The sequence below is a fragment of the Thermobia domestica genome, chromosome 15 (assembly GCF_964235325.1).
Source record: "Thermobia domestica chromosome 15, izTheDome1.hap1.1, whole genome shotgun sequence".
Classification (NCBI taxonomy): Eukaryota; Metazoa; Arthropoda; class Insecta; order Zygentoma; family Lepismatidae; genus Thermobia; species Thermobia domestica.
In genome coordinates, this window is record NC_137468.1 from 31341724 (window position 1) to 31367196 (window position 25473).

At 35.4% G+C, this 25473-nt stretch overlaps 1 protein-coding gene across 6 annotated transcripts in view; it reads right to left on the reverse strand.

Annotated features, from left to right (window-relative positions):
- Positions 1 to 20398: 20398 nt before the first annotated feature.
- Positions 20399 to 25473, reverse strand: part of LOC145672168 (uncharacterized) — a 306869-nt gene continuing 301794 nt past the window's right edge. For all 6 annotated transcript variants that reach the window (XM_081741528.1, XM_081741526.1, XM_081741527.1 and 3 more), the window contains one exon: positions 20399 to 23976. In XM_081741528.1, coding sequence (XP_081597654.1) covers positions 21636 to 23976 — 2341 coding nt within the window. In that variant the 3' untranslated portion in view covers positions 20399 to 21635. The remainder of the gene's footprint in view (positions 23977 to 25473) is intronic.

Sequence of the window (25473 nt, forward strand, 5' to 3'; positions counted from 1 at the left end):
GCCTTATTAGCGAGAATATTTCATTAAAACTAGTATCAAGAAAAAAAATACACTGCCAAGGAATGTTCTAATGCAGAACATATTTAATACGACCACCATTTTGAGTTTAAACTTCATCTAAGTGAGCGTGGGTGTTATTTGTTATCAGACGGCAAATGATTTTTTCGTCGGTAAATGAAGCGATAATTTCACTGCACGCCTGTTCCATCTAAGCTCCATCAAATTTTGGGATATTTCGTTTTTTTTCCTCAAGTTTCCTTCACAGAAAGTAGTTACGTACAGGGCCGGATCCAGGATTGTCTAAGGGGGGTGCACCACAATAACTACCAAAATAAGCAATCATACTGAAACTCTTCAAAGTGCCATGTGACAGTATTCTTTGACCCTGACAACGCTGATACATAGAACGGACGGGGGAGGGAGGATTTTAAAGAGGAATGGAGGATAAAAATGTCCTTCACTTCTTTTGCCTTCTGTTTTCTTTGCTTGGCGCGGGAGATCCAGGTTGGATTCCCGGCGGGAGCTCATGTGATTCGGATCCCACGTTAATCAGTAGATCCACGTCTCATATAGCCTCGCTGCTGAATGGACGTTAACTCAAAATCAACTCAACTGTTTTCTTTCCTACTTAAAGAATGTTATATTGTTTTGCTTTGTGAATAATTTTGCTTTAACCTTCAGAAAATCAACTTAAACTTGCTTTTGCAAAGCTCTGCTTTCTTTTAAGCCCCAAACGGAAACATGATGGCAGCAAGTATCGGAATGTGTTGCTATTTTCACTGCTAGTTTCTCATTTTAGATAGTGTATATTTACAACGAAGGGGGTGGTGGTGCACGTGCACCTTTGCACCCCACCTAAATTCAGCCCTGGTCACGTAGGTTAAGATCTGGACTATAAGGGGGAAAAGATTGTCTGCCATGAAACTGGTCTCGAAACCGACCTGAATGAACTTGCATGTTGAAAATCTCGTATTAGAAATCCAGTGCAATTTTCAGTGTGCGATTTTGGACTATATTGCATAAACCACTGCGTGTTGATGGGCAAAGCAATAGCAAACAGCTATAGAGCTCGGAAGACTGATTGTTCAGACTTGTAGTGAGATTACCGAAAACACGTGCTGTCGGGTTATCAATAACATCCATCTTAGCTTACATGAAATTAAAACTCAAAATGGCGACCATATTGAACAATTCTCCATAGTGTATTCTTTTAATACTAGTTTGATTGCAATATTCTGACTAAAGTGCTTTCAAAACTAAAAACAAATTGACAACTCAAAAACACGTTGCAGACTTGTTTTGAAGAAGGAACTCTACGTCACTTAGTTATTGCGGTCACTCAACAAGGGTCGAATCACAAATGTCATTTTAGCAACAGTGGGTGGAGGGTTTCCTTGGCAACAGACCTTAACATTCCAATGTTGCCGCTAGTAACCACTTCAGAAGGAAAGAAGCTATTATAGCCTTTCGTTTCTTTGTGCGTGGAAGTGATTTCACACAGCCCTGCCCCCCACCCCTTTCCAACATGCACAAACTGGGACGACAAACATATCCTTTCATCCATGCAAACAAACCAATATTTAGAGATTTTCATTTTCGTTAAGACACAGAACAGTTCTAGCTGATGACTTTTACTGGGATGCGCACGAAGTGGCAACAGCGTACCACGTGCTTCTCCAAACGCCAATGTGTTTCTAGTTTTGAAAGCACTTAAGTAAAAGTGTTGTAGCTATGTATAACAAATAGTGGCTCATTTAGGACGCCACTCTGTACGTGTTGTTAATGCAAAACTCAATAAGGGAATTAATTATTGATATTTATGCCGCAACCAGTGGCGTATTTACGATTTTGTTTCGGGAGGGGTTTTGCTAACTTTCGGGAGGTGTTTTGCCTGGAAATGTGAAAATTCTGCAAGACATTTCATTTACTTTACTACACTAAGTAATATTTCGGGGGGGCTTAAGCCCGGAAGCCACCCCCCTAAATACGCCACTGGCCGCAACACTTACTTTTTAATCATAGACCCGAGTTATGAAATGGAAATGGCTTATGTCTCACGTAAATCGAAGTCCTTAACCCATACTAGCTGTTGTCACTCATGATACCTCTCTTATCCACGAGACTAAAAGTAACACATTATCTCGTCTCGGAAAGTTATCACGAAAGTGATGCGTCGTCTCGAAAAGTATATTTCAATTTGAAGTGCTTTGACTTGTCTAGCGCGCAATTCTATTTTGACTCTAAGCCCACAGATCATACTATTTTGATGGAACAACTATAATTTTAAATAGTACATCTTGGGCATTCTACGATAGCATAGAAAGCTCAATATGAAGAAGAACTGAAAAAAAGATTCGCCTTGGTGGGACGAAAAAACGATGAAGAGTATAATGAGAAGTGTTTGTATAAGAAAAACACTTCATAATACTTTTTTTTGGGGGGAGGGGGAGGGTTAGTTCGGAGTTGAGCGTTTCTGTCAGCATTCAAAGTATATGAAACTTGGACCTGAGTTCCGACCTACATAAGTTTTCACCGTTAATTAAATGCTAATTTCTTACGATGCAGTTGGGTATATAGCTACGAGATGTTTAGAGTTGTAAAGTGTAGGTTCGGTATAGAGTATAAGTTAATAATAAATAAAGAAGTTGATAAAACAAGAATTTTAGGGGGGGGAGGAATGGATCAAAAGATTGTGATCATGGCCAATAGTTAGTTTCTGGATCAGGGGCCACAAAATTTTAAAACGGTCTCTAAATCTAGTTTTCGTATTTTCTACAGAATAAGCACATCATACTGAGTTAATTGATAGCCTGGGTTTGGCTACACTATATGTAGTTCTCGAGATATAAGATCTAGAAGAAAATTTTGATTGAAATATGTTGAATCTTTTGATCTACAAGCTAATAGCAATAGCAAGACAAGAAGAGAAACATATGTACTTCTAGTAATTGATTTTTCAGAAAAATAAATTCAGAACTAAATTTAACACGCTATGATTGAACTCATGTCATAGATATAAAAAGTTTGAAATCTTAAAATGACTCATCTTGCCCCTCCTTCCATCCCTAGTTTAAATTATGAATTGTCAAAAGTACAAATTTCCTATTTTGGCCTACTGCGACATTTGACTGATTCATATTATGCCCATCTCGTGAGAATACTCTCGTACTGCCTTTGTTGGGTAATGAATGTCACATGTAAAATTTCAAAAGCGTTACCATCTTCATGTTGCACATGTCTCATGTCGTATATACAGGCTGTTTCCAAACAACACCGACAACGTTTGGGAGGTGACACCTGACACCAAGATGAGACAAAAAGTGTAGACCAACTTGGGTCCACAAATGCTTCTTTTCGAAGTTATAGGCTGCTGAAAACATGAAAAAAAAAAAAAATGAACTTTAAAGGTCTATACTTTCAAAATTATAGGACCTACCGTAGTCGGGTCAAGACATCACTTAGGAACTAATATGTGCGCTATCCAAAAAATACATGTTTCAGAATCTTAAGGTACTTCCACAACAGTTTTTATAGAGGGAGTGGCTACAAGAATATACTTTGAAGTACTCACAAAGTCCCTCTTTAAAAACTGTTGCGGAACTACCGCAGGATTCTGAAATCTGGATATTTGGATAGTGCACATATTAGTTCCTAAGTGAGGTCTTGACCCGACTACGGTAGCACAATTAGTTTTGGGATAGTTTATTTTTTCATGTTTTCGGCAGCCTATAACTCCGAAAGGAAGCATTTCAGCAGTCTATAACTCCCAGGTTGGTCTATACTTTTTGTTTTATCTTGGTATCAGGAATCACCTCCCAAACGTTGTCGGTGTTGTTTTGAAACACCCTCTATACACACAAGTGACTCATGTTTAAATTTATATTTCGATTGGTAACTTTAAGAATAACACCGAATTTTAAACCTATCTTTCATTGGTAACTTAAGAACTACACCTTGAAATTTTCGAAAATTTTGTGTGTTAACTTCAAACACACACAACAAAAATTCTAAATTTCTTACAAAGACTCGTATAAAATCTTTGAGCATTCTTCTCTTCTGAGATGGCAATATTGACGAAACTGTGGAAATGGTTAGCTTGAGGAAAACATTTCCAAACATGGTGATAGTGTGAAACTGACCAGTTCAAATCATTCCGCCTGGACACCACAATCACATTTTTGACGAGTCGTCATGCATAATCAATGATGGAGAAAGAGAGAGAAAATTTTTTAACACTCTATTATGTTGAAGGCCGAAGCGCAGAAATTCTTTGCAGACAAATTCAATGAATAATAATGGACAAGAAACTCCCAAATAAACGAAATTAAAGAATTGCAAGTAGATTGTATTATTCTTATTATTCCTTTTGCATGAAATTTCTCAGTTCCTTCCTGTTTCGTTTATTCATTGTACTTTTCGCTTGTGTTAGAATATGGAGATAAGTTTCTGCACGAGACATAGAAAAAAAGTCGCTATGTGTTTAAGTGTTGGAAATATTAAGACTCCACCCCAAGCTCACCCCATAAAATACTGAATAACTTAAATATAATGAAGAGCTCCCTCGTGGCTAAGCGGTTAGCGTACGCGCCTTTGGCGTGGGAGACCCGGGTTCAATTCCCGGCGGGAGCTCATTTGGTTCGGATTCCACGTTAATCAGTAGGTCCACGTCTCATATAGCCTCGTTGCTGAACGGGACGCTAAACTAAAATCACCTCACCTCACCTTAAATATAATGAAGAAAATGTAGCAAGTGAGGCAGGGAATACATACAAAACGATATTAAATGAAAAAATGAAATGAAATCTTTGAGTTTAACGTCCCACGACTATGCCCTTTAGGCTAAGAGAGACGTTGATTAAAGCAAGTGAATGATGATGGAAGAATTAGTGGAATAAGAAAGTGGAAGGAAACGAGAGTATCTCTAAGAAAACCAACGAGCACGATGTTGTCCACCACAAACTTACTTGACCGGGGATCGAATCAGGGACACCACGCACCAGAGATAAGCGATCAACCACTGAACCATCATGCTCCCCGATATTAAATGAATTAATAATTATACTTAGTAAGTAAAATAATTATACTTTTTTTTATATGTAACTGATAATATTAGACTGATGAAGAGTAAGATTGATCTTAACTTTAGGCGAAACAAGAATTCTGGATTTGCCTAATTCTCGTATCGTCTTGAATGGTGTACAATAAAAGAATCGCGGAAATTGAGGGTAATAAGAGAATTTGTCGCTTAGCACCTCTGGTCCTTGTTCCTCTGAATAATGTAAGCTAAGAGTGCCTATCTGTGCGTATAAAAGTACATAAATTTGAGGAAAATTAAAAGTAGGCTACAGTTTGGAAGCCTTTCCCGCTGATTTAGTAGCTAGCTCGCGTGTGGTTTTGATGCAAGGGGTCCCGATTCTTGGCGGAAGACCCTTGAAGTTTGAACATACAGTATCATGGTGGTTCGAATTCAGTGGTGGTCTTTACATAGGGGCGAAACGGGCAACTGCCTGAGGGCCTGCACATGGGAGGGTTCCATGCTTAAGGCTCTTCGGCCACTTTTTTGAATTTGGGTCAATAACTTGAAGATAATGAATAACGTAAAAAATATAGAAAGTGTGCCAGATAGTATTTACAAAGACAATAAGAATATCAAGAACGTAGAAAGTGAGCCAAATAGTATTTACAAAGACAATGAAGAATATCAAGAACATAGAAAGTGAGCCAGATAGAATCTACAAAGTCGCGCCGCCACCGAAAAAAAAAAAAATTCAAGACTCAAGCGTCCACTGGCAGTGATACTGAACTGACGGTATTCTGGGACAAAGACGGGGTGATACGCACTGATTTCCTGGCACGTTGGGCCACAATCAGTGCAGCGTACTACAGCAACCTACTCCGGAGCAAAGTCAAAGAGGCTTTGAGAAGAAAACGGCCACAGACATTGAAGGATGGCGTCATCATCCATATGGCAACGCACGTCCTTGTACAATCCGCAGCAAAAAACCTGCAACATGAGGATGTAAGTTTATTGTGAAACTACGCCTAACAGCACAGGCAATCAACATAACTTTTAAGTGGAACGAATTACGCCAGGATAAACCTCGGCCTCCTCCCGTGCACACTTACTTTGGAGCAAAACACTTCGTCATTTCACAATAAACTTATATGCTCATGTTGCAGGTTTTTTGCCGCGGATTGTACAACCAACAACAACGGTCACAGTTATCACCAAACTTGGTTGGGAGGTCCTAGACCATTCGCCATATAGCCTCGATCTGTCGCTCTGCGATTTCCATCTTTTTGGTCCCCGCAAGGAACACTTTGGAGAATAAAAAAAAACCCATACCGACGACGAAGTCAAAACTTGTGTGCTGAAATGGCTAAAAGATCATACCAAAGAATTCGATGCCACAGGGATACGGGCACTCTCACAGCGTTGGGGCAAGTATGTTCGTGTAATGTGGAGTATCTTGAAAAAGAACAGTAATTGACTCTAATGTTGTCTTCTCTATGTAACAGAAAAAGAGAAATTCCCTTTATAACTTGAAAGTTCCTTGTAGTTATCTTTCAGTTCAATACTTTGACACGTAAGAGGATGCACACGAAAAGGAAGGAAGGAAATTATACGAAGATAAAAGGGGAAGAAAATCGAGTTTTTTTCTTTTTTTTTTTAAGAATTACAATACGTTAGCAGCCTCATATATATGGTGTTTCGTCGTCATCGGGTCTGATGGGTCATAGGTCTAACTGCCTCTGGATCACAGGCCAGGAAGCTCGTGACCTATTCCACTAGTACGAGCGCGTTCACTTGTATCCTTATACATTTGATATTACAACCTCTGTTTTCACAGGCCCTCTACCGCTGCTGCGGTATACAGAAGTACTCTGACTCGAATAAATAGCATGCCACGAGACAATAGCTTACGTTATATTATTCTTCAACGAGAAAACACAAACATTACTCTGAATTAACAAACCGGTCCTACTACTGCTATTAGTAAAAATATCCTCTAAACTGCTGCTTCACATTACACGGCTATCGTATGGAAATACATACCACAAGCCTAAAAATAAGCATTGGAACGTGTAGCGACCTGTTAATGTCCTTTTTATATTCTTTGTTTATTACATTTTATATCACTGAAAAGGACAACAAGTGACATCATTGGTTAACTACGTAAAATGCAAGGTTGGATAGTTTGTTACGCTTCATCACGTATCCCAACTAGTAAAAACATTCGCTTCGAAAGTGGAATTCAAATTTCCCTTTTAAAAGAAATAAGGCGAAACATTTTCTGAGTATACTCATTAAAAGAAATTTTAAACGGAGATTTTTTTAATTAGTATTTTCCATTTTTGGTGTTCTTTTTCCTCTTCTGTGACATTGACAAGGTCTTCTCGGAGATTCCTTATCTTCTTTTATAACTTTTTCTCATTCACAGATTAAAAGCAAGAAGACGAAGAAAAAAGAAACGAATATTTTTGTTTCTCATTAACCTTGGCGAAGAAGTACGACGAACTTCGTTTTGTTCATTTATACGATTGTCTTTTATTTTTTCTCTCTTTCTTTTTAATCTTATGACCATCATCGCTTAAGCAATGACAATAAATAACTATGACATTCACTCTGCAAAGTAGCTGTTCATTTGTTTTAGTTTTTACTTCTCATCTGACTATTGCTTATTCGTTTTGAATACATCAGGAACGACATAGAAATGCACACAGGGCTCCTCGTAAACGTGGTGCAGTAAATTTTGAAATTTACATGATGTGTTTACAAAATGCTGGTAATAGTCTCCTAATCTGCTTCAAATTGATCGAGTTAATATGTCAACTTTGTGTGAGTTCTACGCGTCATTCTATACAATTCGTAGTTTAGTAGCTGGTTGCTTATTCTAAGTGCGTTGCGAGAATTTTTTTTTTTTTTTTTTTAAATACAATTTGCCATCTCAGTTGAGCGAGCGCCACCAAGCTGCAGTTGTGTTAACTAGCAAATATTGCAATCTAATGAGACTAGAAAGGTGAGTTTTTATACTATATTAGGTAGGATCTCAAAGAATTGCCTCATACTTAGTACCAGTGGCGGAGCTAGCCCGGGGTCCGGGGGGACCTAGGCACCAGTTCTTTGAGTGACAAAATAATTTAAGCTATTATTTATATATTTTTGAAAATTTATAGTAAGTCCATGATATACCTCTCATAGTCTGGGTTCTGGCTACCCCTCCAGTTTTTACCTTCTAGATCAACCACTGTTTACTATGAATGAGATACTATTCAAAATTGGCTAGAGATTAGTCCAACAATTTAGAATACGACTGAAGACTGAAATGCATTTTGTGGGGACCGAATGAGTCTCTTTGCTTCGTTGTGATCTCGCATAAGGAAAACAGTGCACACAGTATGCAGCACACTCCGCAACACTTCACGTATATCAAAGGTATTTTAGAAGATAATTATTTCAAATAGTGCCTGCTGCTACGTTTAAAGCGCCCTAATTCTCCGCGGTACTCGCCTGCCTCTGTTAGCTATTACTCTTCCGGTAAATCACGGGGAGATTCCCTTAGAAGTTAAACTGACAAAAATACATGCATAAACGGTTCCACATTTTAAGGCTTACCTTAGTTTCATTCACTTCTATGGGAGAAAACTCTTTGAGTGACTATTCCTCTATGATTCAACCTATTTTAGATTTTATTTTTTACAAACCTTACTACCAAAACTTACATACTATAATTTAATGATTAATGGAACCCCAACAATTAAGGGGGCGCGGTGACTCAGTGGTAGAGCGTTCACCTCCGGTGCTTGAGGTCACTGGTTCGATCCCAGCTCCCGCCGTGTGGAGTTTGTGGTGGACAAATACCGTGCTCGTGGGTTTTCTCGGAGTTTTCCCATTTCCTCCCACTTTCTTCATTCCACCATTTCATTCATTTCTCATAATCACTGTCTCGTTTAGCCTAATCGTGGGACGTAAAACTGAAAGATTTTATTTCATTTTTTCCAACAATTAACAAGCTCTGTCTCGTCTTATATCTTATCAAGAACTTTTTTCCCGTCTTGTAGGTGAGCATCGTAAATTTTTGAAAAGAAAACACAGCGCCACCTATCGTATCATTTTTGAACTCAGTGGACTAAGGAAAGTTTACAGTTCAGGGTTAATTTAATTCAGATTGCAACGCGTAGGAAATAGTATTGATTTGCAATTTTTGCATTGATTTTATTTGGGTAAAAATTAATTTAAGAACGAAAAGAACGGGATATTTTGCTAAAATTGCAATCTTTTACAAAAACGCTCATATAATAATTAAAACAAAAAAAAAAAAAACTTTCAAAATCTGGACTTTCAGAGAAACGCTCACACAATGATTTAATAAAAGAGAAAGAAAACTTACGAAACCTGAACATTTGGCCACCGAAAATGAAACTAAATTCCATGCACGTGGAGAGAAGGCTAGTAAATGTGTATGTGTGTAATGTGAGGTATACGTACAGTATCATATTATATGTAAGAGTGAAGAAACGGGAAGTGTTCTTAGTAAGTTTTCAGTTGGAAACAAAAGAAAATTCTTGTTCACGTGTTTTATTTCCAGTCAAAGAAATATATTGAAGGGTGTGTGGGTGTGAATTGGGATTTAATGTCCATGCATTACGCATGAAACTACTTTATGTATATGCGTATGCGTTTTCTTTAAAAAAAGAAAAAGAAAAAGAAAGAAAGAAAGAAAGAAAGAAAGAAAACAAATGTCTTCCTTCATCGGCTACACTTGTTTCTTTCATGATATCACCTTTTTCCGTTTTAGAGAAGAATCCTTGTCACCATTTTCCCTCTTTCATTAAATCAAGATGGAGAGAGGATCATTTTTCGAAAAGCTCCACCTGTAGGTGTTAGTAGTGACATCTAGTGAGCGTGCGCGGAAGGTAAGTAAGATTTAAGAAAAAACCTACCTCATAGAATTTCAGATGACCACGTTGGGCTGGATTTTATGGTTTTTTTTTCTTCGTTGTTGCTCACTAAAAGATAAAAATGTGCTTTACAGTTTTTTACTCACCATCTTCACTCATTTTGATGGCCTTCCTATCACTGTTTTTATTCTCTCTCTCTTTTTTTTTCTAAGATGAATACTGCTTACTAAGATAACGATTCACTAAACGTGTGAGTCACAAGATTTACTCTCTGATGTAGGAGCGTATTTCAAGATTTTTCTTTTTTCCTTTGTCTGACATTGGATGTACTATAAAACAAAGGTGTCTTTTGTCTTGTTCTTCATACTGTTACTCTTTACTCGTAAATAATCGCCTGTATTTCCATACAATATTTTTCTTTAGATCAAGGAATGTTCGTGTTTTTTTTTTTCTTATTATTACTTGTTTACTTAAGAAAAGAAAAAAAAACATCCAGTAACTATCTACAAAGTAAGATTTTGTTTCTTCATCAGTAGGACACACGTTGATTACAAATTCTTTGAATGTAACGTTTCGAAATTATTCTCTGGTTTCTTCGATATTGCCATTGTAAGTAGGGTTGCCATATTTCAAGAATGAAAATCCGGGACGCTACTAAATTAGGAGGATCTTATAGAAAAAGACTTCTTTCTCATATATAAAGAAGTGTTATATACTAATTTACTTTCTTCCATTAGATAGAATTATTCAAGTATTACGTAATTACATTTTTAGTTATTTTAGTAGACCTATTTCTTTCTAGTTAAGCAAACGTAAGCAGATGATATACATTTTTTTAAAAAAAATCCCTCTGGTAAGCATTTTTTTTTAAATCTCAAGATCTGTTATGTTTTGTGTATTTCAGAGTCTGTTTTAGCGCAGAGCTCCTCCGTGGCTAAGCGGTTAGCGTACGCGCCGTTGGCGCGGGAGACCCGGGTTCGATTCCCGGCGGGAGCTCATGAGGTTCGGATTCCACGTTAATCAGTAGGTCCACGTCTCACATAGCCTCGCTGCTGAAAGGGACGCTAAACTGAAATTCAACTCAACTCAACTCTGTTTTAGCGCATTCAATGTGTGATGCTTCCTTTCACACGTTTCGTCTGTTCGTGTTGTATTCCTTTTTTTAAAGAACAGTTAATTCATTAGCAATATGTTTTCGTCAAATAATTTCTTTCGTTGAATTTCCACTTTATTTCTGTTAGAGAATAATCATGTATCTAATCCTGTGAAAAAAGCAAACTATAATATCCATTTCCTTTCTTCTTCGCTGGAATCCGGGACATTTAAGCGTCCCAATAAATATTTTTGGGATGCCGGGACGCATATCTCGATTCCTTGACGGTCCCGGATTTTCCGGGGCGAATGGCAACCCTAATTGTAAGAAATTAGTTTGTCTTTGTCAGATGAACAAGAATTAATATTGAAATTCAGGAACAGAACTTCAACGACAAAAAATTACGGTTTACAGCAACTTCATATCTCAAACCGTTTTGGAGATGAGATAAATATTGGTAAAGTTTGCAACACTACTTAATATTATGTAATTCCAAGAACTTGTTGTAATTAAACCTACCAAAAAATGTTGTAATCTCATAGAAGCTTAATCAAAAACTGTTCAGCAATACAGCAAATTTTACAACTTTTTCATATCTTCAGAATGGTGTGAGATATTAAATTGCTGCAAGTGACATTATGATCTTTACAACTATTGAAAATCTTCTACATTATAGGATGTGATGCTTATCGAAACGCTTTCTCGAAATAAAATTCCTTTAAAAAAGTCAAATTTTCAATTCCTTGTAACTTTGTTTCTATTTGTTCGAAATGCATCATATGATAACTGTAGTATTTCATATTAAGGTGGATCACTAGGTGCCATGCTAAACGCTGATTGAATAGTGCAGCGTTGCCAGATAATGTCGAGTGTTACTAATGCCAGATAATAAAGGAAGTAATGATGGAATAATGCTTGGATAATTACTGGAGAATTTAGTTTTGTACTTTGCCGCAATTCACAGCTAAGTTCCGCTTTTCAAACTGCAATGCTAGAATCCAGGAATTTTCTTATTGTGACTACTACAGTAAACGTTCAAATTTGGCAACAACGCATTATGGCGCTCTGCGCAAGTTTCGTCTCAAAATCTATTTCCTTACATGTAAATTAATATTTAAATAAAGTGTGAAGCATAACACGAAAAACGGTCGAACAATATATATATTTCGTAATAAAATCGTTACTTTAAAATATTCTACACATACAATATATATATTTCATAAAAACTGAGCACTTATAGTAAGATCTAACAGCAAGTGCCATTTTGTGTGCTCATTGTAAAATGAATCAAACATTTTATTTTATTTGTTATGCTTTTCAATATCAGAAGACACAACCAAATGAATCAGTGACTTGTGTTGTGGCTGAAACATAACTCTATCTTATAGTACAGTATTAATAATGTGTAACGTTTCATTGCGCAGTAGTTAAGGCAATGAGCTAAAATATGTATTGACTTCCGGGTGGTGATCCACCGTAAGGTACTTGTATATGCATTATTCTCTCTCACTAGAATTATTACTGTTGTAGAATTCTACAAAATGTGTTTATTTTTCGATGTTTGTGATTCTGTAACGTCCTTAGTGCATAATAAGTGCATTACACTATATAATAAGTGTGAAATTGTAAGTTTCCGTTTTACATGTAAATTTGAGACATGTAATAACCTGATGTAGTGTTATTTGAAAAAAGTACAACTTTATGCTGGGTTGGCAACACTGTTAATATGAGTGTATTGGGGTATGACACAATATCCTCCTATCGATATTTGCATGATACGAAATTTAACCGTTTTTGTATTTATTGGTTTAGAAATTACAAGGGCGTAACAAGTTAAATGGTCCACCCTGTATATATGTAGACCCTATATACCGTTGCGCTTTTTGTTTCCGCATCAATCACTTAGTTTTGTAACACTGCCGAAGTGTTGTTTTCACGCCTCTTAACACCGTCTGGGAGTATACCACTTTTCTCAAATCAATGCCAAGTCTGTAACACCGGACATGTGTTAACCGCAATAGCGAACCCTTGGTGTTGAAATAACATGCTAAAGAGGTATTGATGCTGGGACCACAAACTTGTGTTGTAATTGAGTTGTTTTAATATAATAATTTTTGGTTTGTATAGTTTCGTCCCATACTCTTCCACTGGAAAATCGAACCAGGGACCTCGTATACCAAAGCCACTCGCTCTAGCTACAAAACTAACATGAATGGTAGAGCGAAATTTCCAAAGAAAAAAAGTATTAAAGACTTTCCGCAGTAATGACTTTTCATGACACCCAAATGTCATTGTGTGATGATAATTCTATTCACAAACCCACTTGTAATTATGCTTCTTCCTGTATCATCCGCACTCAATTACAGCAAGTGAATATTCGTATCCTATGAACTAAAAAGCCCTTATGTACGAAGTATTGTGTTTTAGTATCCAGCTGTTCAAAAGAAGCGTGCGTTTACAGAAAGTGAAACTTAAAAAGGAGATTCATGGTCATATTAGAATGATGAGCATTTTTAAAACTTTTCAGAAAACATTTCTCATCTGTGCTCCCAGCCAAAATATTGTTTGGGGTACTCATCCATGAAAAAGGAAGGAAGCAGAGGAGGTTGTGTAATAAAGCGAAACGAGAGACTACTCTTGAATGAGAATTGATAGACCTCGTTTCTAAGAGAAGATTGATCTCGGTGCACAGATAAGAAACGGTTTCTTAAATTTAAGAGTGTTTTTAACAGCGTATGTTTGATTTTTAATGTATACCATTTATACCGCATATTTATATCTAAGTATATCGTTTAGGTAGTTTTATTTATACGTACATTTCGCCTATGTTCAACTTGTAGCAGTGTCTAAAAACCGTAGTGTATTACGCCGTAAACCCAAAATGTACAGGAGAGAAGTAGTGTCTAAACTGTTAGATAAAAATCTGTGTTTCTCCAGTATGGAATCCAAATTATATCAATCCACTTCCAAAATTAAAAGAAATTGTATAGCTTTCAGTAACTCAAAGTACTATCAAAAATACAATTCTTCTTTTCAACTAAATACTGGGAATTTAATTTTCAATCTCTTGTTCTTACAGTATAGGCCCTATTTATTGACGATTTGGTACTCTCACAAAAGTACCAAACAACAATTGAATCGCTGAGTTCGAAAACCGGTCACCTCCATCGAAGCTACTTTGAGAGGAGTGACAAACAAAACTAAATTAGTCAATATGCATCTGACATATAGGGCTGTTTTCATTTTCGGACCCTAGAACTGACATTTTACTACTTTCCAAAAATGAAAATAACCATATATGTCAGATACATATTGATTAATTTAGTTTTGTTTTTCACTCCTGTCAAATTAGCTTCGATGGGGATGACTGGTTTTCGAACTCAACGATTCAATTGTATTTGTTGATCTGTTACGAATGATAAATTTTAAAGTCCCTTATCCAAGAATGCGGAGCCATAGTAATGCTAAATACAGTTAAATCGAATATCATAATCATGCCCCCTGTATGGCGGATTTATGTTTCCTATGATTTGGTTCACAACTTTAGATCACCGATAGACATTTAAAAAAATGATATAATGTAGCTTTAAAATGTATTCGGATATTAATATTGTACTCTATTTAGATCAGTGTTGTCAATTCAGCTATTTTTATGGCTAAATCTAGTCATTTTCACATGGTAACCAGTACAAAAAAAAAAAAAAAAAAATCGTAATTCAGCTATTGCCTATTGGCTAGTTCTACGCTCATAATTGCCAGTTTTTAAAGCCATATTGTCTTTAGCGGTAATTAAACATTTTTATCAACCAAGTCATCTTTAAGAATACGAAAAAAAAAAAAAAAAAAACACGTAAGTATTGCTTACTTATATTTTTACTCCACAATGTATTTTACTTGTATCATCCCTCTTACGTGGCACAGTGTAACGGCAAATCGTGATTTTGGATATTTGCCTTCTCCAGTAGCTAATTTGAACGCATATTAGTTAAATTGCATATTAGTGTTCCGGGATATTTAGTATTTCTGGTCAATAATCAGAGTAAAGCGCCCTGTAAATACCTTAAATATGGATTAAGGGTAAAAATGCTCAATTTGAGAATGTCAAGAACCTCATTATGCTGTTATTTACATATGTACGCCTACAGTGAAAGAATGAAATGTTTCCATTTCAGCTATATGCTATGACATTTACCTACTTTTTGACCGCTCATGTTGGCAACACTGATTTAGGTCTAACCAAGAATGTTATAAAATAGAGGGTCTGCCCATATGTATCTTCATCCTATTAAATCAATGAAGTCAAAAAACAACCGAGCATCGGCACGTCTGATTGCCTACTTTCTTTTCCGCCATGATGTTGGCTCAAAACGGGCAGAGCAGGGGTGGCGAAACTGTGACGTATGGATTCAAGATTTTGTTGTAAGGGCACATCCTCTATTTTATAACATCCTTGGGTCTAACAGAGTAAAGAATATAATAATTAGGCATTAGCCTGTTCTATTCTTCTATAATTAAAATGCCTTTTACGTACAGTCCGAAAGTTTGAGTTAAGAAAGAAGTTGTGAATGAACCAATGGATACATTTCTCTGCATTAATATTAATTTGACATTCAAACTTACCACACCACAATATAATCAAATAACAAATATCTAAATCAGTACAGATCTTATTAATACGTTGGTTTTGGTATTAACGTTACCAGTGTCACAAGTAAAAGGTTCCTTTCAATTCGTTTACTTTAGAGCAGTGATTGTGAATTTATAACGGATTCAGGACCAATGAGGGCACGACAAAATAAGTCATACTTAGGGAACAAGCAAATTAAAAATAAATAAAATTAAACATGGCACTATGGCAAATTAAGAATTACTCGAATATTAAAAAAGAGATACGTTTAATGCACAACAGAATATTGTTTTTAAACCAAATAATGGTTTATAACTTTGTTTTAAGATAGTTTGAAAGAGAAGTCATACATTTTTATCTATTTTTTCGCGTGTTGGATGAAACATACTCACAGGACACCATCACTACTTTAGAGGAATGAAATTCAGAAAACGGGTTATTTTCTTTCCCTGTGGAACGAAGTACGAACTGAATTCATTCTTGAAAAGAACGTGGATGCAAATTTTCACGTTTTAGCCTTTTGTGTAAACGTCTTTCTCAAATATCAGTAAATACTATTATTATTAAGTATTCTGTCTATTGCAGGGACGCAAATAAGCAACAAAATTTTACTAGCCCAAGGAAAAAAGCTACTAGCCCACATCCCACAATAGAAACTTACCTTCGGTATTGATATTAAAAACTCGCCCACTCCGATTAACAACTCGCCCAGGGCGACTGGTTATTTGCATCTCTGGTCTATTGGTAGTTCTGGGACTAATAATTCCCCCCTCCCCTAGATTCGGGCCTGAAAATGTTTCTTCCACATTTCTCGATCTTCAGCTCTTTTTTAATTCCCAATATTTTCTTGTATTTTTCAATTCATCGATCAATTTTTGAAATACTCTTATCTTTTATTTTTATCTTTATTATTATTATTATTATTATTATTATTATTATTATTATTATTATTATTATTATTATTATTATTATTATTATCAGGGCCCGGATCTTGTTGACCTAAAATTTTCTAAAAAGTGACCTATAAAATGACACTAAAATTCCTGTAAAATGACCCTAAAATTCACAAAAATTGACCTTAAAATTTACGTTTTTTAAAAACTTTTATTTCATTAAACATTGTAATTTTTTGAATATCTATCGGATTTTATTTATCATTTCTTACTCATTCTCAAAAGTTTTGTTTCAGTTAGCTGCAGTCTATTGATCAGTCCATTGTACGGCATTTTACGTATTGAAAGCGTCAATTCATTCCCGCATTGAAACTAAGAGCATACTTAAAGAATAGAATTTCGCAAGTGTAGACTGAATACACGAGAATAATAGATTTTTAAAAAAAAAAAACTGTTTAAAATCTCTGTAAGTCTTCTAATCCACTGTTAGTCATTCTCGTGATCACATCCTTTGCGTTCAATAATCCAAAGCCATCTATTTGGACACGTACCAATCCTTACCCCTAATCAACCAGCTATAGCTTAGTGTTCATTAGCTTTTTAGAAATGCAGTTTTCATCCCAATAGTCAGGAAGCAGGAAAAGATATCACTTTGTATTTTCAAATCCGTAAACAGTGTTCATTTTAAGTTTCTTATATAGAAGAAGAAAGATTTAAAAGACCATAAGTTACCTGAAAGTTATCTTAAAATATTAAAAAATGACCTGAAACTTCAAAAAGGCAAAAAGTGACCAAAAGTTGACCCTAAAACAATACACTTTTAGAACCTTGAGTTGACGGATAACGTTTTTATTTGAAGTTGCCTTGTCTTATGCGTAACAGAAAAAAAGTTGACGTCAACAAAATCCGGGCCCTGATTATTATTATTATTATTATTTGTCGTATATTTTACATAATTAAGAAAAAGTCCATACTTATCTTTCATCATAAAGTCTTGTACACTAATCCATGGGTAGAATTACATAAAGCTGAATCATATATCTTCTGACACTATCGAATTTTTGTCTAGGAGTTAAAGTACTATATCCACTATTCTGAGTAGAATGTCTTAAAAAGGGATAAAGTAGTTAGAGTTTTCTTAATATCATCGTAGAACATAGATTACATGCGTAGATCACAGTGGATCAATGCTTATTTAGGAGGCTAACGCCCCTCCCTCCTGAAATAAATTTGTTAGTTTTTCGCATTCCACGTACAACAATAATCCTTCTTACCATTTCTAAGAATTTCATTGAATTTCCATTTTTTTAACGCTCTTTGTCCAGAAATAATACTGTATGTCATCTGGCAGTGTCATTATACAAAAATTAAAGGAGGAAAACGATCTTCATTAAAATTTGTAGGCACCCAAAGGGAAAAATATAAGTGCTTATTCATGTGTTGTGCATAGTCCTCCGAAAGAAAATCCTAAATACGCCACTGATAGATCATAATTAATAACGATAGAGATCTAAGCTAATTTGACAGAGCTTATAGAGTTAAAGGGCGAGAGGGAAGTTAGGTCTACGAATTTCTTCATAAAAAAACTGTGCAGTGAAACCTGTCTATGTTGGCCACCATCGGTTCTGTTGAAAAGTGGCCAACTTAGAGAAAATAAGTGTGATTGGTATATTTTTAGAATAGTAGTATTTCTAGTATTACTTGATTGTAAAATTTTAATAAGAAATGGTACGACAGCTACCCTTTTCTTCCTGAAAACTGGTCTGGTACACTGAATTATCCAGATTGAAAACACAAAAACACAAATAACCATAAAATAGAGACACATGTACGCAATTTATTGAAATTGATATTGTAGCACACTGAGTTATTCAGATTGAAAACAAGTAAAGCAAAATTATAAATTGAACAATTTATATGCAGTTTATATGACTCTTTTCAGTTGTTCTGTTCTTTTCTATTGCACATCTCAAAACCTCCGCTACCTTTTGAGAAGCCGTCAGGTGCCAATAGTTGACAATTGAGATGGGTAGCTTTAACCTTCAGAATTCACCGGAATTACTAAAGCTACCCACTGATGAATAGAGCCGATATAGCTAATGGTTTTACCAAAACAGACAAATGCCTACAACCACTTTCTGAATTCCAGTACGTGCTTTTTGTTATTCACATCTTCTTTCACCACTCCTTTATCAGGGTAGTGTTCTGGTCATTGACCCTCAAGAACAAATTGTAGTAATCTATGCTTCTTTGTCTCCAGTCACAAATACAGAATATCTGCCTCTCATATGGAAATACGAAAGAGTAAAGAAAAATAACAGAACGGTATTTTGCGTGACCAAGATACTCTGGTAAATTTATCATTATCATCATAGGGTAAACATTGCTTCAATGCGGCCACTTCCAAGATAGATACGTGGCCAGCTTACAGAGTAATAAGTAATGAATGTCTTACTGGAAAGTGCAGGTTCAAGACGAACCAGATCAAGATGAGCAGGTAGCCAACTTTACAGGTGTTACTGTACTTCCAATGTGCAACTTATGGGAGTAAGCGATGAAGTAGAGATTTAAAAATTGACCTCTATAATGACTAATGCTATTTATAGTGTATGCCACGATGACAAGTGGGCTTTACAAGACTCATAACTATCTGAATGATTGTATATCAGTATGGTTGAATGATCAAGAGTGTCATTCGTTGTTATTTGTCGGAGGTTCAAAATGTCTATGTGAGCACAAGTGAATCCATTTCTGTATGAAGAAGACATATGCAAACCCGGGAAACTAAATCTTTCCTAAAATCTGAAACTACGAGTTTGAGGAAAGTTTGTGTAACCTTTAACACAAATGTTTGAAAGAAAGAATGCACAACTGTGTTGTAAATAATGATGGTAGTGCAGTTTGTGTCAAAGAATTTTTTCAACAATAAACCCAAATATTTTCTTGGGATATGTCATGATTTTAGGGAAACCTGAATAAATACTACTTTCTCCAGAGTACACACGCGTTTACTTCTGAATTGCGATTGAATAGATTTTAACTTCGATATAATTAGATCTTTACATTTTCTTTTGTTGAACTAAGTACGTATTCAGATATACAGTCAGGCAGGCGCAGATCCTAGTGAGGGCTATAGCCCCACTTGACACTCAGGTATACACTGGATAAAATGGGCTTCAATCCTGCTTTACCTGGTTAAAGCTCCAAACTATGCTTTAGCTCCTCCCTTGATCATATTCTGGTTCCGCCACTGTAGTCAAGTATCCATAGTATTGTTAAATTCATTATCCTGTAAAGAGGATTAGAAAAGGAAACGGTGAACTTTGGGAAGACAATGATAGAAACTAATTCATTTGTATCATTGTATCATGGAATAAGGAATGGAATGCGTTCTTCAAAAGAATGTTATTAGGAATGTAACATATTCATTTTATAGACAAGGAACGCTAATGGAACTAAGTCTCTTTCTTTTCTTTTCTTTTTTCAGAAAAAAAGAGAGACTTTATAACCATGCATTGTAAAAAATGAAACACTTTTAGTACAGATGCTGAGGGAAAAGTTGATGAAATAGTGTTTATAAAAGTGTGCATGGCGTGTCCAAAAGCGTTAATTCCACGTATTATTATTATTATTATTATTATTATTATTATTATTATTATTATTATTATTATTATTATTATTATTATTATTATTATTATTATTATTATTTTGCAGTGTGGAATGTTACAAACGGTAATAATTGTAACGTATTTTTCAGCATTTTAATCATTTTTATGGAACTACATTTATAAAGGATAATAAATAAAAAATATAAACTCTAAAGATTAAAGTTTATTTTATTCAGTTTAAGTTTACATAATGATATATAAAAGAAAAATCAAATTTTAGAATATTTTTTATTTTGACGTGAAGTTACTTTTAACATACATTGAAACCAATTTTCTTCGTAAACGTGATGAATTTCAAATGTACAAAATTTTAAAATTAATGTACAAAACATTTTATTCTTTTTAGAACAATAAATTCATAATTTTAAATGCATAACTAACGTATAAAAATATACACTATTCTACATATGACTAAAAATATGTAGCCTTTTGGTTAACTTTTCCTTTATATTTTTTGCTTAACATCTAGTTTTGACGGAAAACGTCGATATATATTTGTAAGTCTTTCTACAATATAAGTATATTGTTTCTAAATTGCAAGTGTTACCGATTTTGTTTTTATTTCTAACTTTACTCCTTAATTATAATTAAAATTCCAATTATAATCCCTAAAATGATGCGAACATGCGAACTCAAAAAATTTATACATTTGTTTTAAACTACATAACCATTGAAATAACTTAGTTTATCAAAACAAACTCACACTTCCTTAAACACATCTCTGTTACATAAAAAGTAATGCTTTTTTTTATTAAATCAAGATAAATTGAAACATAACATGCAAAATTTTTACATAAAAGTATGTACAAGTGTTACAGAAAATATGTACTGTATATATAGAAAGACAAACAGCTTTGAACTTAACACATCCAAATCTGAAATTTCAGGGAATTATTTACAAACCAAGTTACGAGAAAAATTACATAAGTTCGAGGGAGATATTTTGTATAATCAAGAATGCTTATATATGAATACAAGCAAAAGAAAGGGGATTGAAGATACGGTGATGTTAATGGTACAACATGAAAATGTTCACTTTAGACTCCCACAACAACATTTATTTTCACTTGCACTTAACACTTATAAAGCTTTACACTATCGTTTCCTTAGTATCTTTTTATTAAGTACGAGTATTTGTTACATTTACGAGTTAAAGTTTGATACAAAGATAAGGTACTGAAATACTGAGAAAACAATATATATATATGTCCGTGTTTATTTTTCAGTAGCCCTTTTTTGATTGCTTCTTATGTTACATGAATAGCAAAGCACAATTTGATACAAGTTGGAACATTTTTACTTTTAATAAAAGTCGTTCCTTGTGCATTATTATATCTTCTTGTGGACGTATTGACTAGTTGATGAATAGTAAAGCTACGAACTACATACTGTATTGGTTTTTTTCTTGTTTGTCGCTTATATTGTTTTGGTTTGTTGTACAAAGTTTCATACTAAGTTACAGGTCTGATAAGAGGGCTGGATTTTCGCCTTTGTTTCTCCTTGGGAAGCTGTAGTGTTTTGTACTCGATAGACTTGCCATTAAATCTTTCTAGAGCCCTAGAATAAGATCCGGTACACACTTTACCCCACGGTTGAGCCAAAAATGTCAAGTCTGACTGAATACTGTGGGATCGATTTCTCGTAATCTGGGAGGGACCATTTTCATTAGCTGTGGCGGTAGTAGTACTTGATGAAGTGTCTTTATCAGCTGTGTGCACTTCTTCCCATGACATCATACTTGATGCGTCACTTGCTGGACTATCGCTTCCACTTGTTTCACTTGACAATGAACCAGATCTCAAGAAACTTGAAGGTCGTGATACGTTCAAGCCACCATTTCCTGGCCTAAGATTTACTTTACCATGTATCTCCTTTTCTGGACTGGACTGTCTACTTGGTATTCGTGGCGGTTCAATGATCAACTGACACAAATCGGAATTTTCATTGCTACAATTCTTGTTTTTGATGTTATTAGTTGAGTCCACGTTATCTTGTTTTCCTATTTTATTGGTAATAACATTATCAGTGCTACTGTCGTTTTCTGTCTGTTCCTTTCTCTTTATTGTTGACGATAATATGTCAGTTGATTCACGGATATTGCACAACTTAGTCTCATTATTGTTGTGCATCAACTTGAAGTCAGTTTTCTGTTGTGATTCACAGCTGTCATTGTCAAAGATATCTTTATTTTCTTTTCCAAGTGTCTGGTTGCACGAGATTGAATTTGGTTTGCATTCTAAAGGTTCTTTAAAAGTATTTTCCGTTTCTTCTTCTTCTTCTTCTGTCTGAGGGATGAAGAGTCGTAATGTGTTAGTACCAAGAAGTTTAATAGGTGGAGTTGTTGGGGCTTTCTTCGGTGATGGAGTCTTTACTGTTTCTGAAACAATAGCTTCGTGACGATTGAAAGCTGATACTAATTGTGCTACGGAATACCTTGGTTCTTCTTCTTCTTCCTCTTCATCTTCTTCTGTTTCTTCTGGTATGGTATGCTCTTTGTTTACTACGTCAGAACTGTTTAATATCTTCTCTTCCTTTTCGTCCTTAGATTCTGAAACATTGAGAGATTCTTGTTCGATTATTGAAGGATGCCCTATGTCTTTGTCGTTAATCATTTCTTGCATTTTCTTCCAATCATTTAATGCTTTCTCTTCTCGAATAACAGTGTTTATATTTCGCAAATCGTTTTCGATCTTCTCCAATACGCTTTGAGTTTTTGTTTCGATCTGAGACAACGACATAGGCTCCATGGAAAAGCCGCCATCATCACTATCTCCTGACATATTATTCTGAGATTCTCTGTCCATCTCCAACAGGGTATGTAAGCCTAGATTAATTCCATTCTTCTTGCTCAAGACATCGTCCTTGGCAGGGGAGATATCATCCAGGTTATTGGTTGTTTCGATATCGGCTGAGCTGCTAATGATATCCATGCTTCCGGAGTATTGGACAGTGTTGTTTTTCAGAAGCGAGTTTTCTAAACTTGAAATTTCTGGTTTATTTGAATCTTTGGAAGAATATGGTAATATAGTTTCTTTACTGTCTCCATGCAAAGATTGAGAACTTGAAAGCGTCGTACCGATAGTTTCATCAAAAGATTCTGATAATGTCTTTGTTCGCGATAAGAAGGGAAATTGCTGGTTAAACCGGTTAATACATTCAGACGACACTGTGGTTGCTGATCTCTCTAAAGGACTTGGCGTCTTGTTGGATGATGGCGGCAGAGGTGAACTTTTAAACAAAAGATCAGTCTCGGATGCTCTGATATCAGGAGGCCTCTGAAAGATTGTGAAATGTGGTGATTTGTCGTTTTCAATGGGGCAAACTCCCCAACCACGAGTACCTCCAGCGTCAACACCAGCGCAAATACTGAGCACTTCGTGAGATTTGGACAAACTTCGTAGCCCGTACAATTTCTCTCGTGAACGTGACATTTCAAGTAGGCGTTCTCTAGATTTGTTGAGGGACATTTGACTCTCGTAGAGGCGATCGCGTGATTTGGAAAGCGTTTTTCTTAAGTTGCTACCAGCAACACGTTCAAAAAGAGCTTCCCGAGATTTCGACAGATATTTTCGAAGGTTTTGTTTACTATTGCCACCATTAGGGGTTCCTCTTGAGCTGTTGCTGGATTTGTTAGACTCACTACCATGTGATCGACTAGACTCTCCAACAACAGAATTCGGATCTGGCAAATTGGTGAGTGGTGCCGATGCGTGTCTCAGCAGTGGAGGTGCTCCAACAGGGACCCGAGTGAGCCATGGATGACGCAGACATTCTCTTGCCGTTGGTCGTGCGCTGTAAGAAGATATTCAAATAGCTTTGTTAGATTAGTATTGAAGTATTAATCCTAAACATACTAAGTAAAACACGTGAAATTTTGTTTTCATGCTTCTCATTGTGCAATGGGAATTTAAAACTAAAGTATTTAGTAGTTTTGCTGTATTTAAGATTAAAGTTGGAGACTGGTAGCAAAAATAGTATGTTATTTTCTAATAAATCTTTCTATTAATAGCTTCAAAGATGGCTTGTACACGACTTTCTGCTTATACTATTGTTTTGTATTGTGTTCTCGAAATATAGATGTTTTCACACTACCCCATACAATTAGTATTACCTATAAACACGTTCTGTTATGGAGTATACAACCACCGAACTGATATCCACATTTCTCTTCATCAAAATGACATGGCATTCTTTAACACTGTTTTCCTTTTCCTTCCTACAGCCCATATATTTTACAGAGTATTTCTTTGCCACGATACCTAATGGAAAAATTTTAATCCAAAAAATATATGGTGTCTTTATATTCGAAACTAGGATAATAAACGAATGTTTACCATCACAAAATTAAAATTTTGGACAAATTTTAATTCTGCTATCACTATTTCAGTTCTAACAAAAAAAAAAAAATGTTGATGTCCAAAATTCAATATTTAAAACGATTTTCTTATCCTACGTCGACGTAGACCCGTGGTTTTATTGTGTATCAACTAAAACAACACAAGTAGTGTGAAAATGTCACATGAACCCGAATATAGGAGTAATACGATATTTACAACTGAAGAGCCGTACCATCATAATCATAAAACTCAAAACGTTGGACAAACAAAAGATGAGATTTGAGAATCCCATTCAGTTATGCAAGATTCGGTATTTAATAAGGCTAAAAGGTTAACGCCCTTACTTTCATTGCGGGAGATCAAGGTTTGATTCCCGGTAGTGGTACATTTTCGGATCACGCGTTAAATTCTAAGTCTACATTTAATATAGTATTGATACACACACATATATACACGCATGCACAAAAGATGACTTTAGCATCAAACAAATCAAGATATACTCTACGGGAAGAAGAAATAATCTCAGCTCGTTCGCAGTAAGAACTTCTACTAATAATAACAGTAATTTAAAATACGTAAAATATTTTACACAGTTCAACTGAGCTTTATTCAACTTTAAATATAATTTGAACATAAGACCTTTCAACAATCGTAAAATACTAGCTTTCTCTGAAATAAGTGGCTGAAATAAACATATCCATACTCAACATTTCCTGACGCCGAGGTAACTTTAACTATAAAAACAGCAGTTGAAGATCGCCCCAATAGGAATTCGTTACATTACAAGTGTAATTGAATGTATCATAGGGCGTATTACTGTGATCTGTGAAACATTCTGGATAATTTTACGGGTAAGTTTGTTCCCTAAATTGAAACGGGGATATAATATAGTCCAACTGAATCGTATTGTCTTCAGAGTAAGAAGCATACTTAACTCCAGACTGAACAGTGC